We start from the raw sequence: 19479 nt of genomic DNA, 5'->3' as shown, positions 1-19479 counted from the left end.
AATAAGATCTATCATCCTTGCATCAGCTCGATGTTCTTGGGGAAGATGATCAAAGGCGGGATGCGAATGACGGACGAGGACAAGCTGACAACTATTCAAGATTTGGACCTTCATCCCAAGGTGGACGAGCTAAGATCCTTTCTTGGGTTCTAGTCCTATCGACAGATAACAAACGGGTACCTGGTGCCGGCAGCTGCATTCATGGATTTTTTTTTAAGGAATATATGGCATGTACTAATCCAGATTGGCATCCTCTTGCTCAAGAAAGTCGCAAGCCTAATGACATTGAACGGCAGTACAAGATGCAAGGGAAATAGATTCAACGAATTTAACAGAGTCGGAACCAGAGCAAAGCAGCAAAAGTTACACGCTTGAGACAGGGCATCAGAGAGATAGTAAGTAGCCTTTTCCTACACATATTGTGAAGAGATGGATTCTCACTACTCAAGTTTGTGTCACAGTGCATCAGCACTAGACAACCATTAACTTCTTCGACAACATAGACATTCGACAACATAGATATTACATTTGAATGACTGCAGTGTCGCTATTATGATTCTATAGCTTCATACAAGTTAGACTGAAATCCAATTAAGAGCATCTCTCGTGGGTTAAAGGAGAATACCAAATTAACCCACAATTCCCACCAAAACAAAAGGCCTCGTCAAAGCAAATACAACCCACCTCTAACTCTTAACACAATTGGAAAAACATGCTGAATTTAATCAAAAATTAGGAATCAGCAGGCAGAGTCTACCAGAAGGGGTGGTTAGTCCATCACTGTTTGATGCTGTAGATGACTGTCCATAAACAACTATTGTACATGACGATGATAAATCTTCTCTTCCACCACCCAGCAACTTGAACCGCCATTGTGCAACTACATTGGGCACCTTATATGTACACACTCGGAAATCAAGAAGCTAGTTCCTCTTGAAGCTCCATCTTGTATATTGAGTACTCTCTCTCGAATAATAAGAACTCCTGTCAAAATAAAGCAGATTACTAAATAACCCACTGCATCCATTTGTCGATACAACCTAAACGACCAAAGATCAAAGTTGATGATACGGTCGGATATCGAAAAATAAGACTGCGGCGATTGTATAGATAAAAGCTATAACAGGATGAATTCCAAAAAAGGGAAACATGAATTTTATAACACTGAAAGATGCTGAAAATAATAGTCTCGTCTCATCCATCATGATTTCAATAGAAACACAAATAAACAGGCTATGTAAATCAACAAAGCGACGCCAGCAAAAGGCACATGTCTAGGAAACAGAGAAAACCCAATTAAAGTTGCTACGGAAGGTGATGGACACTCTTAAGATGAATTAAACAGGACAAGTCACCATAGCCACCACAAGCAAGTAAACATTAGCACGAAGCTTCCATCAGAAAAACAACTAAACATACCTGCAATTGCTGCTGACTAAACAAATGGAGAAACCCAGTTTCAGGGCAAGCAACGAGTTCAATCAGCTGATCATGGTCTTCAGATGGACTGCCCAACTCCATGAGAGAAACAGAAACCTGAAAAAATTAATGAGAACTGAGAACACTGAAAACTACCGATCCATAGATCCTCTGTGTCTCACAAATTCCATCAATATTACTTCACATGAAGAAATCAGATAAATGATGGAATAATAGACGGTAAAACCAGACAAAGAGACTTCCTGCTTCAGGGAAACAGGCTTACCTGCATACATCTAAGAATTACTTCAGGAATGCAACACCTGCGACAAAGGCCGCGCAATATGTATGTAGCTGGGCCTTCCAAGGAACCATCTGCATCTGAATACCAAGCATCTAACCGCGATATCTCCATTGTTACTCCAGCTTGAAAACGAACAAGCTCCCCTGTATATGTGAAAAAACATACTACCCTTAATCAAAATAAAAGAACTTTGCAAACTACCAGGGTAACTGCAGCTCAAAAACATATATTATGGGTCAAAACACATTGAAAACGTTAAGACTAAGACTAAATATGTGTATATCTGACGTCCTGTCAAACTTGAAAAGTTCCATGGCACGTCCTCTGAACATGGAGTCAACAATGTGGGAGTCTTCAGGATCAGTCAAATAGCACAACAGACTTTCTCTGAAGTGAGATTGCCATCTCTGGGGATTTAAGTGATGAGTTTGCATCCAATGCATTTGCATTCTTGTAGTCAGAGCTCTACTTGTACTAAGGTGCAAAGAAGACCAACTCCATCGAGAATGGAAAGGGGCCAAGAAAACTCCTATACTATAGAGTTACAGAAAAGCAGGCTATTACATATCCATGTCTTCTGCACTATTTCAATGAGTTCTTCTAAATTATAGTCAGCACATTAAATGGCATAATCCTACTGGAAATCGCGGAAACATACAATTAAATCTAAAACTTTAGAAACCCATACACACATGATCACATATGTACATTCGGAGTCTTTGGGTTTTAAATCTGTTTTGATCCCATCAAATTAAAAATAATAATTTGCATGACGAATTCACTTAACATGGACCAACTAATAACTAGGAGCCTTCAACCACTTCCAGTTCACTGTTTTAGGTTTCAAAACAATTTTTTATTTTTTTTTGCAAGTTCTAGAATTGGGTGAAAGTCAAAGTAAAGCTCCATTTAAAGACAGATTCGCAGGAATCATAAGTAAACAGAGGATGAACCATTTGATATTCCATGGAACATCCAAACAGGGCTTACTTTATAGTTACATAAAAAAACATTCAACTAAATATAAATCTAGACAACATTAAAGAGATACAATTAATTAACACGCTCTTGGGGAATAAGGACCATCCTGTAGCATACAAGATTCCTACCAAAATATGATTTGAATGACGGAAAAGTTCAGTCAGGTCAATGCATGCCAACATATGTGAAATTGTGAATATGCAACAAGAAAACAGAAATCATCACTTCATTCTTCAAGGTTATGTTTACTTCAGGCAGTATAGCAATGCTGGCAAATTAATTCTAGTAAAAAGCAGTTTTGAAAGACAACTGCAGCTACCCATTTTCCTTACCTTTAAACCCAGCTGCAATCACAGTAGCAAGAACACCACCATCATTTAGGTCATGTGGTCCAAGTCCATCACCGTCTGTTGCCAAGCAGCGAAGCACAACCTCAATACAGTAATTATCTCTTGCTGAAATAGAGACTGCCACCTTTCCATGGAGTAGAAAAGTCAGAGAGAGAGAGAGAGAGACAGCTGGTTTGGGAGAAGAAAAAGTGGTGTGTATGTGTTTTACGAAGTTGATTTATGAACTTACTGAAACAAATCACTGATATGCACCGGTATTATATCAGAAATGGAAGGGCCAAACGGAGTGATGATAAGATATACAAACTAAAGATTAATATTCAGACACTCGGATGTCAGATAATAATATTTGTTATGGTTAATGAACGCATTAGTAGCCAGTGAGCTAACTATAGAATGTCAAAACAATAGGCAGTCAACTCATGCGCAATCATAGTAGGCCCCCAAAAGAAAAGGCACAGGTGGACAAATGCACAAAAATGTGATGGAAGAAAGGGAGAAGAAAACAAAAACAACGAACAAGAATGCACATGGTTCCGTAAATTATGACAGCACTGGGTTGGATGTCATGACTTGGAGACATCAATAATTGCACGAACATAACCCACCTCCTGGTATCTAAGGTACCTCGAATCTAGATTGTTCTTTCCTCAACTAGAGTTGTAAGTTGTCTCCTTTGTTACTCGTTATCTCCAGCAAAGGATGATTAGGTTACTAATTTTGGATTTGATCCCTTACCAAAACACTAATCTGGTTTTGAATACCTTTCTTGCCCTTCTTCTATTACTTTCCTTAGTTGTCTTGATATTTGGTGAGTTGACAGTCAAATCCATCAGGGAGGTGGAATAGACTCAATAGAGTAGGATGGGATAAAAATAATCGACAATAACCAAATATACGATAGTGACCATCCAATCCGATCCCAACCAACTCCACCATTGTATTCATTATCCCACGGGAACACCCCCCACCCCACCCCTAACACACAACGCACACACACCAAAAAAAAAAAAACTAACAAAACAAAAAATTTATCGAAAGGGTAGTTTCTAACTCCCCTTATCATATCTGGCAACCAAATGGGGCATGAGCTACAAAGAATCACAAACTATATATAGGTAGCAAAAATTACTAGCTTCTTCCATATGCTTTTCTCGCTTTATATCAGATAACAAGATTAAAGGAAATACCATACCATCAATTGGCGAGTTGATACAACTTGCTCGTCTACTGAAGAGTAAAGAGCACTCATAAGTGTTGCACACAAGGTAGCATCCGGGCACATACATTCACCAGAAGGCAGACATAGCATTGCAGTGGCACGCAATTCGAGGAATAGTTCTACTGATTCATAAGTACTATCTTCATTGGGAACCAACCATGGATTTTCTTTTCCTGGAAGGAAAGTAAACCAGTTAGAGTGAAATATAAAGTTCAATTCAAAACATCTAAAGATTAGAAAGGGGAAAAAATACATAATGAGACCAAATCAACAATCCATCATAGAAACTATACAACTAAACACAAGATAGCTAAACCAAACTTTTCTACGTGCAGTATTCCAAGCGTATAGTTGATTCCACTCACTTAGAAGCAGAGACAACGATGAATTTAGGCTTTCATTAGCAGCCATAATAGCTCTCTGTTTTTCCTCATCTGAGAGCTCAAGGGGAGAAACCTCTGCATTCTCTAACTCAACTTTCAGCCATTTGCGATAAGTTGCATCACAAGAGTAATACTCATTCTAGTTAACAAACCATTGTCAGAATTGCAGTCTTAGAAGAAGTTATTCATAATGTAAAAATGAAAAGAATCAACCGTATTCAGTGCAACGAACAACCCAGAAATCCAGATAAGGCATTACCCAGTCCTCAAACTCTCTTATGTTCTCCGACACGTCATGATCTTCGTCAGAAAGAAGGGCTTCTGTTGGCTGTTTCAACGGTTCAGCAAGTAACCTAAGCAATACGTGGGCACCAATTGGCATTGCCGGTACCCTCCACATAGAAATAAGAGCAAACTCCCTGAACAGTACATTGCTGCAATAACAGTGGGAGGTTATTTTCTGGTAGGAAAAATAAGATGAGCCATCAACGGAAGGCAGATAAGGAAAATAGGGAAGGACTCACTGTTAAACAGAAACATGACACAACATTCGGACAAGTACTTTTCTTTTCTTTTTTGATCCGCTTCGGAAGTACTTGTACCACAAATTTTAAAACCGCAAAAGAATATGACCAGTATGTGCAAATGTAGTAGAATCAACTACACATGTCCAACCATACCCACTCGAATAGGGTAACAGAGAGAAAAGATGTATGCTGCAGTTGAGTCCTCAGGATTTGACAAAACTATAATGGTACAATTTTACTCCTACCATACTTTAACCATTGACCCTCATGACTAGCACACTATGCAAAGCATAGTCAGTTGGGTCCTAAACATTTGGATTCACATACAAGAACCCCTTGTTGCATTCTTTCCTTTCCCCTTTCTCTTTCAATCAGAATGAGTTTCATAATTTTGAGGTATTGACACAATTCAAGTGGTTTCAGAGCCTTCAAAAACAGGGTCTCCTACACAAACTTCACTTTCAAGAGCTATTTTCAGGTGCATTTGTGATATCTCCATAGGAATGAAATTCTTTAACATCTCAAAAGGCCATAAGTTTAAAGGTCCACTTTAAAAATGCTAATGCAGTAGATCACACAAATGCAACTGGCCCGTAATCAAGTATTGCTTGTCAAGAAATATGTCAAAACATAAAATTCATAGCCCTTAACATTATCAATTACCTATGTAATAATGCTCGGAAGAGAAGTTTAGAACTAACAACATGAGCATCATTAATAGTGGAAGGAGGCGTAAAGCAGAGCCACTGAACGACCATAGCCTTTTCCCGACTCTGCAGTCGGTGCTGCTCAGCAATATCAGATGATTTATCGTAATTTCCAGTTTTAATTTCTCGAGATCTTGACAGGACCCTGTTCAAGAAGATTATACTGAAGTCAGATGCTATGGAAGCAACACAATTAATTTATCTTTTCTATAAAACTGAAAACGAGATCAAGGAGATAGAAAAACCTGTCGATAATTTCTTCAAAACTGCCTTTTGAATCATCTCCCGGAGAAAATGGCAAGTACTCAATAGCAGAACGGAAGACTTTATATTTGACTTGCACACTGTAGGCCAGTTAAGGGGAAACAAAGTAACTACATTAGACAAAACACCAGACTTCCAATCAATCAGCTATAATAAGATTGCAACTCCTACAATTGGTACCATAGCACGTCTCTCCTAGTTTAACTTGTAATTTGTTGGGTCCCGTGAAAGGGAAACGTACAAGTGTGATCGTCACAAACAGAGGTGATTATCTGATAAATCTGGTTCTATACTTGCTAGATTTTCTTTTCACGAAAACAAATATTCACACTTCTCCAAGTTTTATGTCAGAACTAATACTTCTGCAAGTTCATTCACCAACGAAAATAGTAGAGAAACTTAAGATTTAGCAGTTTTCACATACGATAGCATTGGATCTTCCCAGTGTCCTAGTGATTAGATGGTTAACTATATACAATATGCAACATCACATCAGTACAATATGCAGCATCACACCAGAGATGTGCATGCTTATGTCAAAACAGCTACTTGAGGATACAACCCAGAGGAAAATAGATGGAGAAGTTGAAGAAAGAAACATGAACGAGATGACACAAATTCATTTGCATCAAAAAAAAATAAAAAATACCTGCTACTCAGCCTTAATTCCATCATGTGCACAAATAAATCAATACAACGGTGACGTGCAAGCTGAGAAGCATAAATCCCAATCAACTCCTCATGCTGCTTTGAAAATAGAAACATAGCATACCTGAAAATTCAATTCCAAGTTATTATGTCTCCCAAAACATGGAAAACCAGCGGCATTGAAAAGTTTTAATCAACATGCTATCAGAACATATCATGGGAAATAACAAAACATCAAACAATGTCCACATGGAACTAGTTTTAAATAACCTTAGACAACTCTCCTACTTAACAGTATTTGCAAGGTGATAAACTTTATTCTATGGTTAAATTGAAAGACTCGCACTTCATAAAATATAAAGGCTCAAAAACACTTACATATTAAGAATGAGGTCCCCAACAGTCATGATCTTCTCTCTGAAAGCATCCTTCATTTGATCCCCAAGTAAGGATCTAAGTACAAGAACTAGGTGTGCACCAAAACGAATCATTTGAGCATCACCATGAGGTCTGACAAAAAGCACAAAGCACACGCAGCTCAATGCTCGAGTATTATTCCTTGCTCAACCAACTGATTGGTTGTAAATTGCAATCAAAACAACTGTTATCGGAGGATGTGGCATATTCTTTATGCTTGCTATAACACAAAATTAAACTTAGCATTGATTTTTACACATGGCCTGTAACAATGAAAGAAATGCTTTAACTTATATGCTCCAGAAAGATATAAGACCCGAAATATGAATTCTCAAACATTTCTCTGCTATATCTTCGGTAACTTCATGAGTCAGTTATATTGATCTTGCTTCCAAATGGCCAACACAAGGCTTCACCGAATCAGAACAAGGACCTATATATCTATTTGGAGAATACCAATGACCGCAAAAAGTTACAGGGACAGGAACACCTAAAGGAAGCAATCTGGTCTTGTCTATTCTGTCTGAAAACATAGAAATCTACCTCTAAATGCAGACAAACATTATAAATCTACCTGAAGAGACGTTGCTCGTCTTCTGAAGGTGATATCCATGACCATATCAGGTCTAAAAGATTTGGTATATCCCCCATCATAAGATTCATCTGTACAGAAATATTGAATTAGCAAACTAGCCAATGGCATGTGATCCTGATTAGCAAAATACTCCCTCCGTCCCAAATTCGCAAAATACTCCCTCCGTCCCAAATTCTTTGTCCGGTCGGCAAAACGGAGTGTTAAAAATAACGCAATTTTTTCAAGAAAAAATTCAAACTTTTTTCACAAATTAAAAATACTCATTGATATTTAGTAAGTTGTAAAAACTTTTGATTTTTTCTTGCAAAAATTGTATTATTTTTCACACTCCGTTTTGCGGACCGGACAAAGAATTTGGGACGGAGGGAGTAAACCATTTGTCAAAAGAACATGACTTGTTTTAAGTGGGTTGAAAGAAACAAATAAAAAGACCAGGGAGGTAATTTTAGAGACCAATTTTAATTAAAAGTACTCAGAGTTAAAACAAAGTACATAAACTTAAAACTAAGAAAGAAGAAGTGTGCAAAAGAAATAGACAAGTAGTGGCAATCTAAATCTTTTTCTGGCTTTTGCACATCTGAGCATTCACACAAAGGTAGTAAGTTAATTGCTGCCCCTCGTAGAACTATGAACACGGGCAAGAAAAGAGAGACACAATTACCATCAAATAAATGTAGAATGAGCCAAAGCATCAAACAAAGCCAGCTCAAATATTTTAAAAGTACTGGAATACAAATGAGTCGCTAGACAAGCACCACCACATTCAAACTGTATTAGGTGTAAGACCAACAAGAGAATACTGACACTTTCAGAAGCCTTTCCCATTTTTTAGGTTGCCAAATTCTTCTGTGCTCGAGAGTACAAAAACACCCCTTAAATGCCAGAAACATATGGCACATGTAAGCATTCAATTCTTACTGCCCCCACAAATTTCACGTGAACGGTGAACCTATCTTCCGGCAAGTCCATTCTTTAACTAAGAAACTACCATTTATCGAACATATGCCAAAACACTCTGTCCTGACATTTACAGTAATCAACTTATTGTTCGCGTTTATTGAAATCTTAATTTAAGTGGGATGGACCATTACATTTTTCTGTGCCAATATACTTTACATGGGCACAAATAACTTTGCATGACTAATCACTTGGTCGACAGGGTAAAACATGTGATTCACAATCAGGAAGGTGAAGCCAATATACCATGTGAACATTTACTCAGTGTCAACATGTTTATTTTTCCCTATCAAACGAACTCAACAAGTGAAAGTAGTAAATAGGTGCCTTGCCAATCAAACAAGATAGCAGTGAACATTATTTCAGACACGTCACCCACAATCCTATATTACAGAGGTCCATATCTCATTTCAGAGCTTATACATACCATTTGGTACTACAAAGTGCAATCTCAATAACAAGAATGTTAAGGCGTTTTTCAAAGAGGAAGCTCTTACTTCAATTTTCCGGTGCTGCTCCTTGCATTCACGAGTAACAGCTTCACATACTGAGTCACTAAACCATGCCGACAAATAGAACTATTAATTCATGGAACGATCTACTAAGAAACCTTAATAATTGGTGCTCAACTATTACCTTGAATGGAGTTTCTGAAGAAGGGAAGAAAGATGTCGAGGTTGCTGGTTCACAACTTGGAGTGGCCAACTTTCTGACCCAACTACAGGTGGAGAATCAGAATCTCCTTGTCCAGGACTTCCATCAAATGAGTCTTCATAATAACTTTTAAATTGATTCATTCCACCTGGTTGCAGGCGGGCTAATTCTAAATCTACCTGAACATCAACCCATGACTTGGCCATCGCCCAACATGCTGACTGCGAAAGCACTATAATTAGATTTTGTAGATTAACTGTATGAGTACAAAAGTATGATATGCAACAAAAATGAGGAAAAGGAATAAAAAAAACTCAATATACTAAAATTCTAAAGATAGTCACAACAAAAACAGCCAAACCCCAAGATTTCAGTCATTTGTCATGATTACATATACCAACAATCAAGTGGTAATCAGTATGCACGGGCTCAAACTTTTAAACAACACTTCTCTTGTTCACAGAACCTTCCAATATACTGTCTACTAGCGTGAGACTATATTGAACTATCCCAGATCACATTAAGATCTGGGAGATGGCAGAAGTATGCACCAAAATTATACGCACCTAGCATAGGTAAAGTCATTCTGCTAAAAGGTGTGGGGGTTCAGGGAAAGTTACTCTACAGACTTCAATAATGGAAATCAAATGAAGTTTAACATAGTATCCCATGCCAAGTAAACCTTGGAAGTGCCTTCCAACTCTGAAGGGGTGATTCTAAAAGCTTCTACTTCTGAAGTATATCTACACCCAAGGAATTGTTTCCTTAAAATTGTGCTATGCGAGAAGTCATTGAAAAGCTCAATCTAGTACGAATGTTGCAACTAAATATGGTAGTCACATATAACTGTGAACAGTTACAGTATGAAGAGGTGCGTGTCCATAAATATATAGGTGGCAAAAGTAGATGGATCCGCTAATATTTCTGATTAGTCTTTGCAGGTAGAAATAGTCCCAAGCATTTCAAAGGCAAATATGAGACACAAAATAAGATTCTAGGCCCAAGATAATTTGACACTGTATGGAGACGTACTCTCATCTGATGTCAACTAGTGAAGGCTCTGCATTTGGACTTCAGGATCGATTACAAGTTGCAGGTAGCCAAATTTTGTGCTATGTAGCCTTGTATAAGATAATAATAGCTATTTGTCCAACAAGATATAGGAGGAAATATCCAGGAATATGTGACTGAAATATAAACAACACCAATTTCAATTCATAACTCCGCTGTCTATACCATTTTAAGATTAGCAATTCGACATCTTTTGCAGAAGGACTAAAAAGAGTTTTTGAGAGCAATCATTTGCAATAAAGTGCCCTCCAGTATTAACTTACAGATTAAAAAGTTTGCATAGACAACCAACTTAAACGTTTAGAGACAATATTTAACGAGCCAGTTCCTGTCTACTAGCATTGCTATACCGGTCATAGATGCATCTCAAACGTGAGTTACATTTGAACAAAACCTGAAGGGACCAAAATTTACCTCCCAGTCTTTACAAATAGGAAGAATGCGCTTTAAGTTACTACACTGAGCTGCATATACTGCTGTTTCATATTTCCCACCATCTTGCTCTGCAATTCTCTTCAATATGAGAAAGCAAGAACAAATCTCTTAGTTTATATCTCATTAGCATCTGTCGAACAAAAAATGCAGCTCCATTTTACTCAGACAAGAATACTGGGAATCTCAAACAAAAGAGAATTTTAAGTTCAATTTATCTACCAAAATATTATTTTTCAATCCACTGCAGCTGCTGCAGAGAAAAGCAAGAGCAACAAAACGAAGAGAAGCGAAGGCAAAAGGAATGTGCAACACATAGAAGTCATTGTGATCAGCCACTAAAGTTCTTCCAAAAAAATCACATCCAATGTATCTTTCACCATTACCTCCGATGCACAATATGTAGCCCATTTCCAAAGACGCCATTGACGACCAATGCCGCTTTCAAGCTCAATAGCTTGCAGAGTTCTATTCTTTCCATTTTTTACCAGGGCCTCAACTGATGGAAATAAGTCCAATCCCCCAAATGGGCATAGAGTTGCAGCTCTCCATGGCTGTCCAAACGCAAATTACTACAAGGATGGGACTGGAAGCAAATAAGCTCACAATAAAGTTTTGCATACCTGCCCAGCAGATCGGCAAAGGTCACACGCCTCTTCCAGTCTTCCGGCCCTTAATAGAGTCCAGACATCTTCGAGAAGAGATTCATCTTGTTTCTGTTATAAAATGTAATTAGTGGCTATAACCATAAAAGAAGACATTTTTAAAGAATGCTATAGAACAATCTTTAGATCTACATGTTCCACGAAAATTGCATCCAAGCAGATGAGCAGTACAGGATAGTATACTGATACAAAGCACAGTAGCAAAATCAACTAGATCTGAAAAAGGCTTATTCCATAATATAACCCAAACAACTGTACGTAATTCCAATAAACACAAGCAGTTAATGGGAGAAATAAAGGCATATGTCTAGGTTTATGATATCAAAGGGGGCAAAGTACTTTATCATCAGGCAATTGTTCTGCACATTCACGCGTTGGAGCATCAAAATCCAAGTGATGAACAGTTTTTGGTTTTGAGACACCTTTCTTCAGAGACCGTTGAGTGTGACGCCAGATTCCAGAGCTGGGGAGATAAGTGCCAACATGAGAACCTCTCACCTGTACAAATTAAAGTAAGTTATGCAACCAATTCATAATACTTACTACTCATAACCCAAATACAGGCAAATTGTGAAGTATTAACAAGGGCTAAATACACTGGGGTCATGAATTTGAAGGTGGACCTAGGATAAATCATAGCAATTAGATAGAGTTACAGTTAGATCATATTTTGACCAGAGTCGACAACAATGCCCATGTACATTAAGGAAGAGATAACAATGCCCATGTACATTAAAGAAGAGAGATCACATGAATTCTCTCTCTCAGTAGACAACAATGCCCATGTACATTAAAGAAGAGAGATCACATGAATTATTTCAGGTAATCATTCAAACTATAAGAGAACCAAAAGACACTGAGCTAATGAAACAATTTGAAGGAGATCCACAACACATTCATCTTGTAACCCATGTGAAACACTCAATGAGACATCTAACTACCACAAGGATCAACCAGGTAATTTTTGGTGATAATATGTGTCGATAGAGCACTGTCTATTACGATGACATGGGAGTTATAAACTAAAAGACCTTGTGGGCCAAATGATATCCACCGGAGGTTTTTGAAGCTAGGGCTGAAGATCTTCAACAAAGAAGAAGCTGGAAATTTTTAATACCGCAAAGTACTATGGAAACTAAAAACACGTCGATAAAGCTAAATCGTTTACGATCATCATGAACCAAAGTTTGAGCTACAATCATCAACCAGTGGATTCTGATCAGGACAAGCATTAGACTGTCAAAAAGGAGAAAGTATTCTCATCACCTTGTTATCTAAATAAAGGGATTTGGAGGCTAATCCTTCAAGCCAATGGACAATTCGGAGGCATAACTGTGCTGTATGATCTGCAACTACAAATTGGCAAGCCTCCAAATGCGATGTTGTAGGGTTCTGCGGTAAGGAACTAGATAAAACTAACAGAATAAAAGCAAGGAACAAAACAAAAAACTAGTGAGTTACTACAAAAATATGCATCACCAGCATTAGATCTTTTGGAAGTTCTTCATTTCCTGCAAGAAGATGAAAAGAAATTACTTACCCAAAAGGATGAAAAGAAATTCTAGTACAAGTCAGAACGAGCCAGAACCTCCTTAAAGCAAACAGAAACATCTAAGAACCAAAAAAAAAAAAAAACCTTCCTTGCCCAAGTGTGCAAGGAAAACAACACCTCGTCTACCAAGTAGTTCAGATTTTAAATATGCTGCTGCATTCCCAACTAGGACATTACGTGACACAAACAGGCTAACAACGCATAAGGGACTAATTCGTACTCCCTCTATCCCAAAATGATTGTCTGGACCGCCAAAAGAGAACTCAAAACAACTGCATTTTTCTCAAGAAAAATTCAATCCTTTTTTTATAAATTAAAAGAATTCATTGATATTTGGTATCTAGCGACAAAAACTTCAAAACAAAATCAACAAAAATGCATTAGTTTTAAATTCTCATATTGCAGACCATACAATCGTTTTGGGACAGAGATAGTACATTTTTCCACAATTTTTTTGGAGTGAACTCGTAGTGGAAACTTATGATTAAGGATGGGGATATACAAAGGCACATATCTATTGGAAAAGCATATAACCTTTCCCATTGGAAAGAAATATGTTTGACAAGTTGAAAGCAAACAAAAAATGTAAAATGGCCACGGGTGAAAGATATAGCAATGTTGCCTCATCAAGATCTACACACCATGAACCATTAAGAGAGTCCAAACACAAAAATGGCCTAGACTGAAAGAAGGAATTAACAAATCGGATACATAGAGGAGTGATCAAACAAACATAACATCAACAGAGAAAATACAAGTTAATGTGAATGCCTAAAAGAAGAGTCAGATCCCTTATATAGATGCTGCTATATTCAGCAAGAAACTGGGGAACTATACCCTTCTTGCATTCTTCATTTTTCCTGCGCACTTCTTTTTAACAACAAATGAATAACTTGCTGCGAAGAGATAATGTACAAAAGCACCTCATTAATTGAATCACGAAATTGCAAAACTTCAACGAGCACATATTCAAGAAGTTGAAATAGAGTTGTAGAAACATCCCAAAGCCCATCTATCTACACATGCGATAGAAAACATCAATTCCACAATAGTAATAATAGAGGCAGAGATCAGTACCTTTGCCATATAGGTACCACAAAAGAGACCAGGAAGCAGCCTCATCAAGTAAGAGCTGAGCCTTCTGCTTCATTAACTTGTCCTCCACAATTCTGTGTTTCTCGTTTGATGCATACCTACAGAAACATCAGAAAGGAATACAGTCAGCCTACCAGATATGCAAATGTTTACACAAGAACTCAAACTTATGTTAATGTGAAAGGAATATCTTGCACAAAGACCCTGTTTCTTTCCTTTTCAGACAAGAACTCAAACTTCCACCTCCCTTCTTTTCTCACTCTAGTAAAATTCTAATTTCTCACACATGCATAGAGACATATGTAGAGGAAATACGCACGAGTTGTTACTCATATACCATCATGACTTTACTAAACCAAGACACCTAAGGTAAAGTTTTAAGCTGACAAAAGAAGTCTCCACCTGTTTATTGCCAGGAACAAAAAGAAAAAGAAAAAAAAACAAAAGAAGAAGCAAATTTCCATTTCCTATTTCCTAGATAAGCAACGAACAAAAATTACTCGTGATGCCCACACAGATTCTCCAGAAATGTTCAAAATGGAGGACCAGGCAAGTTTCCCATGGTATGTTAGGCATCTAATAGAGTTGCAGGCATGTATTCCACAGTATCGAAGGCATCTGATAAACATTGTAAACTTCTTCGTTAAGGAAAGAAATTTCCAACCTGTGATTCCCAGACTGTCATATTCCAAGTTACTAATGTGACATAAACTAGAAAAATTAACTAATGAAATATCCACACTGGCCAGTGTACTCCACACCTGTAATACCGGGACTGTTATCCTCAAAATTATATGACATAAACTAGACAGAGGAGTAATGTAATATCCACTCTGAACACTACACACCTGTGCATATTCCAACAGACATCGCAACCAACATACAAAATTTCAAACTTATGATACCAGATTATTTTCAAAACTATGCAATATAAACTGCGGAAAGGTTCGATAAGAAATTCAAACTATCCAATGTGTTACACAAATGCACCTATGCACATTCCAAGAACACTTGAACCAAGATACAAATATATGGCTATTGTGAGACAAACCTCATTGATTCTGAGACATTGCGGCAAGATCTCTCAAACTGTAATATGAGATCAGAGATAGGCATCAACCCTGGGATAGACAGAATGTCAATTGAAAGATACACAATCTGAACCAAACACTGTAGTTTTTAGTCTCATATCATGCATTGTGCTAGAAGAAAGAATAACGCAGGAGGGAAAGTTTGAAGAGTAATGTAACAATAAAAAATGCAAAACAAATTTAATCCAGCTTAGGAAAAAGAAGCATATAAATAATATTTTTGAGAGCTCCAATTAGTACCATGAAAGGTATCACGATCCTCCAAGTGTTATGGTGTGAATGCTTATTAGAGCAACACAACACACCGTAAAGAAGTTTTTAAATGTGAAAATCTAGGATGAGAAGATTCATGTCGTTTAAAGATAATAACTTAATACCTAGAATACAAACGTTGGCATAAAATGAGCTTCAAAGATTTGAAGTCAAGACTAATGCCATTTTTCTACTTAAGCATTATTAATCTGCTCTTTTATATGCATGATTCCACACAACCACCATAGATGTTTAATAAAACAAGGCATGATGCGCTCAGCTCTCAAGTTAGCAAAACAAGTCAATCAAAATATTTACTTATTTTGTCTCCTGCCACTATTGCTTACATGAATCAATGCCATTTGAACATATTTATGAAACCAGGTCAAAATTATGACAATGGCATAGAACAATGTCGAATATTAAACTTCATAAATTCAATTTTTTCAAGCACCTTGAAGAGCAGAATCGAGCAGAGACGCAAATAAACTAAATGTTGTATCTCCGCCATCAGCCAGAGCATCATCCTCGAGCTTGCACGATTTCATAGAAAAACTTCCAGGTCGAGTGACAGAATCAGCACCAACATCTGCCTCAGATATGCCACGACTGTCAATCGATACTCTTCGTCTTGAAGCAGACTGTGTCTTGGTCGATGTTAAATCGAACTGATCACCATCGTAGCTCTCAGCCTCTTGTTTAATATCCTCTAGGAAAAGCGCAGCATTGGGTCGTCTCTCAATGCTCTGCCCATCGTACAAAAGCCTAGCTCCACTTGAATTTTCCTGATGGGGTGATATGCCAGAAGTTGGGCCCCTTTTCCTGTGCATGTTACATAACCATTCCAATCGGTACACACAAAGGCAAAATGGGTTTGAGCAAGTGGCACTAGTACGTCAAAGAAAGTAATACAACTTGCAATCCTGGATATGAAGAAATCCCTTGGAAACTTTGAAATTCGTATGGGTATGAGGCATAAATACTACGTGTATACAAAACCTAGTCAAGCACGTAAAACCTAATCCAGATGTTTCGAGCTACTATGGCTCAGGACAGTCAAAAGTCCATTCATGAGTACTTTCTTTACTGCGATACACAAACATAAAAGGAAATTCACATGCTTTCTTTAAAGCGATACACAAACACAAAAGGAAATTCACAAGGGTTCCAAATAATTCTGAGTGTGTGTGTGTGTATATATATAAAAAAAATTTGGCGATTGTTGGTGCAGGTATATTACACAATTAATATCCCCACGACTCCAAAATTATTTAAGTGTTCGATGTTCGATAGTGCGAGAAAAAAGCTCCATACATGAATTAGCAAGTCCTGATATTAAGATTCCGGGCCAATGTGATTACATTCATACCTAGAAGGCTGCATCCCCATTCTTGTGAATTATAAACAAGTACATGTCCACGTGTGCACTCAATAGAAAGTTTACTAGGCAGTTACGTGTTAGTCAGCTTACTTTGTGCAGTGCAGCGAGTATACAAATACTTATATGGGCCAACTTGTGGAATCAAATTAGAACATTAGGCATCTTAACCAACAACAAAAGCTTTAAAAGGTGTTCAGAAGCCAAATAACCAAAAGAATCGACTTAATCAAATCTTAAAGTAGTGTGTATAGGCATACCCGTATCGACGAAACCGCTCCCTGGTGCTGAGATCTTCGGGATCGAAATAGCTTGGAGAAGTCTCCATATCGACCTCCATAGCTGCAAAATCTAATCTGTATCGTGATTTTTTCAATCTTTGTAAACCCTTAAACAGTATCTGGGTACTCCAGTTCGCTCCAGTGGAAGCTCAAATCCTTTAGACCCTAAACCCTATCGACAAAAATCGTTTTATTGAGCGCGGGAAGGGTTTTAGTTTTGTGAAAACTCAGAGACTGGGTTGTGTTGTGGTTTGTTCTCTTCGACTACGTAGGCTGAACAAGTCGGTTCGGGTTGCCGCTTCGGATTCCAACCCTCGTCTGTACGAAAATTATTCAGTGCCTCGCACAGCCACATGGTGGCCCAAAACGTTTAGATACAAAGCAATCCAAATATGACATCATCCGTACAGAAATGCTACACACACATACAATCTGTGCACAGATTGTGCACAGATTTTATTGTGGGGCCCACCACGGGTCCCACACAAATCATCCGAGCCGTTCATTAAATGTAAAATATTTTTTTAAGGGTCCCCGTAAAAAATAATCTCAATCCGATACCTATAGATGCTCAATCCAATCGTATAACTTTGCATTATCCGAAAATCTGAATGAAAAGTTAGATGGTTGGATGAAGCACCTATAGGTATTGGATTGAGCTTATTTTTTACGGGGACCTTTGAAAAAATGTTTTACATTTTAATGAACGGCTTGGATGATTTGTGTGGAACCCGTGGTGGACCCCACAACGAAATCTGTGCACCATCTGTGCACAAAAATCTGTACCGGTAGCAGGACTCTTATCCATAACATCTCACGTACATGTGAGATTCATACGCTCTAGTACGTAATATTATCCGAAACTCTCACATACATGTGAGGCTCATAAACTTATATGTGAGGGATTATGAATTATGTTTTGTTTGATTTATTATGTATGTAGTATTATTGGAGCACCTCCACTCGACCTTCTGTCGCCGCACAATTGTATAGGCCCTAAACAAGCGTCCTACTATGCACAGAGGCGAGATAAAAAAATCATATTACGATTGATACTGTTTGTAGCTATGGATAGTGTCTTGTTATATTTATTTTTACCCCTCATTGATTCCTATTTTTATTTAACTTCTAGTAGTATTTTGAAAGTGTAGGAAAAAAAGAGAAGAAAAGGAAAAAATGTCACATAGGAGAGAGAATTAAGGAGAGAGCTTAATTTTATTTTTAAAAACTATATTTGCTTAGTATATAGCATAGATAACTTAAGTCATCTACAGTAGTATAATCAAAAATTGACAAATCAGCTTTTGATTATTTACTTAAGAGGTTATTAAGCTTAATAATGTTGAGCTTCACAATGATCATTTCTAGTCCATGACGAAAATAAGGGTCTACTACAATTTCGCACACTCTCTCTATCTCCCCCTCTATTTCCAGACATTCAATTACCTCCATTTACGATTTTTTTTGATAAAAATATATCGATTCACTCTCTTAATTTTGAGCAAAAATCGGTGACTTTCTTCCCTCCTATTATGGATTTTTTTTTTTTTTTTTGGGGGGGGGAGGGGAATAGAAACGGGAAAAAAATAGTGAAATACTTTAATTCGGCGACGATGGGTTAAATTTTAGATGATCGAGAAATATGAGTTTCACTTTTTGAGGGAAATAAAAAGAAATAGTTTATGAGTGAAGTGAAGAAAATATAGAGTAGGCGAAGAAAAGAAGAAGAAAATACCAATTGAAACACTCGTGTATACAAATTTTGATTATTGAAAAAAGTTGCTAATTTTGGTTATCCAAAATCCAAAATTTGATTATTTCTAAGGACATTGCTAAGTTTGATTATACCATTGTAATCAAATTTTCGCACTAACATTGTTAACTTTAAAAACAATTGACTTTTGATTATACCACTGCGGATGGCCTTAAATGGCATTCTGATCAAATTTTTTTACTCTAAGAAAACAAAATACAAAAATCCCTCTTCCGTAAGTAGAGTCAAAGTTTGGGCCCAAGGACATAACACAAGAAATGGTGGTCAACCTTTAAACACAAATGTTGCCCAAAAGATTGTACTCATTCCTTAATTGTGTGTTTTTTTATTTGTTTTATACGTTGAATTTCACATTTTCGTCCACATTGGTTTTTCATTGTGCAATTTTTTGGAAGATATGGAAAAAGTTAGAACAGGGTACACCGAACTCATCTTCAACAAATCTGAAAGAAGATACTCT

At 37.3% G+C, this 19479-nt stretch overlaps 1 protein-coding gene across 2 annotated transcripts; it reads right to left on the bottom strand.

Annotated features, from left to right (window-relative positions):
- Window positions 1–417: 417 nt before the first annotated feature.
- On the bottom strand, window positions 418–17555 carry LOC131297941 (nuclear pore complex protein NUP107). Of its 2 annotated transcripts, none has more exons than XM_058323160.1 (24): window positions 17225–17555; window positions 16041–16408; window positions 15295–15364; window positions 14226–14341; window positions 13085–13107; window positions 12863–12988; window positions 11936–12094; window positions 11555–11647; window positions 11318–11485; window positions 10914–11012; window positions 9411–9649; window positions 9272–9329; window positions 7797–7885; window positions 7184–7315; window positions 6807–6929; window positions 6139–6237; window positions 5850–6038; window positions 4919–5093; window positions 4642–4798; window positions 4250–4449; window positions 3037–3178; window positions 1706–1866; window positions 1420–1536; window positions 418–984 (listed from the first exon to the last, which is right to left on the bottom strand). In XM_058323160.1, exons 1-24 carry the CDS (start codon window positions 17302–17304, stop codon window positions 916–918), a joined length of 3252 nt encoding a protein of 1083 aa, XP_058179143.1. In that variant the 5' UTR covers window positions 17305–17555; the 3' UTR covers window positions 418–915. The 2 variants fall into 2 exon arrangements, with proteins under 2 accessions (XP_058179143.1, XP_058179142.1); XM_058323159.1 differs by having other exon boundaries at window positions 13076–13107; window positions 17225–17554.
- Window positions 17556–19479: the final 1924 nt, after the last annotated feature.

Source organism: Rhododendron vialii, chromosome 8a (genome assembly GCF_030253575.1).
Source record: "Rhododendron vialii isolate Sample 1 chromosome 8a, ASM3025357v1".
NCBI lineage: Eukaryota > Viridiplantae > Streptophyta > Magnoliopsida > Ericales > Ericaceae > Rhododendron > Rhododendron vialii.
The sequence above is the reverse complement of the archived record's forward strand: the minus strand, read 5'-3'. Positions and strand labels throughout refer to the sequence as shown.

Excerpts from the sequence above, each read along its gene's own strand:
- LOC131297941 (XM_058323159.1), bottom strand. The coding sequence starts at position 17,304 with ATGGAGGTCGATATGGAGACTTCTCCAAGCTATTTCGATCCCGAAGAT. Across the intron at positions 9,330-9,410 it reads CTTCAGAAACTCCATTCAAG|TGACTCAGTATGTGAAGCTG; the intron begins GTAATAGTTGAG and ends GGCATGGTTTAG. Across the intron at positions 1,537-1,705 it reads TAATTCTTAGATGTATGCAG|GTTTCTGTTTCTCTCATGGA; the intron begins GTAAGCCTGTTT and ends TAATTTTTTCAG.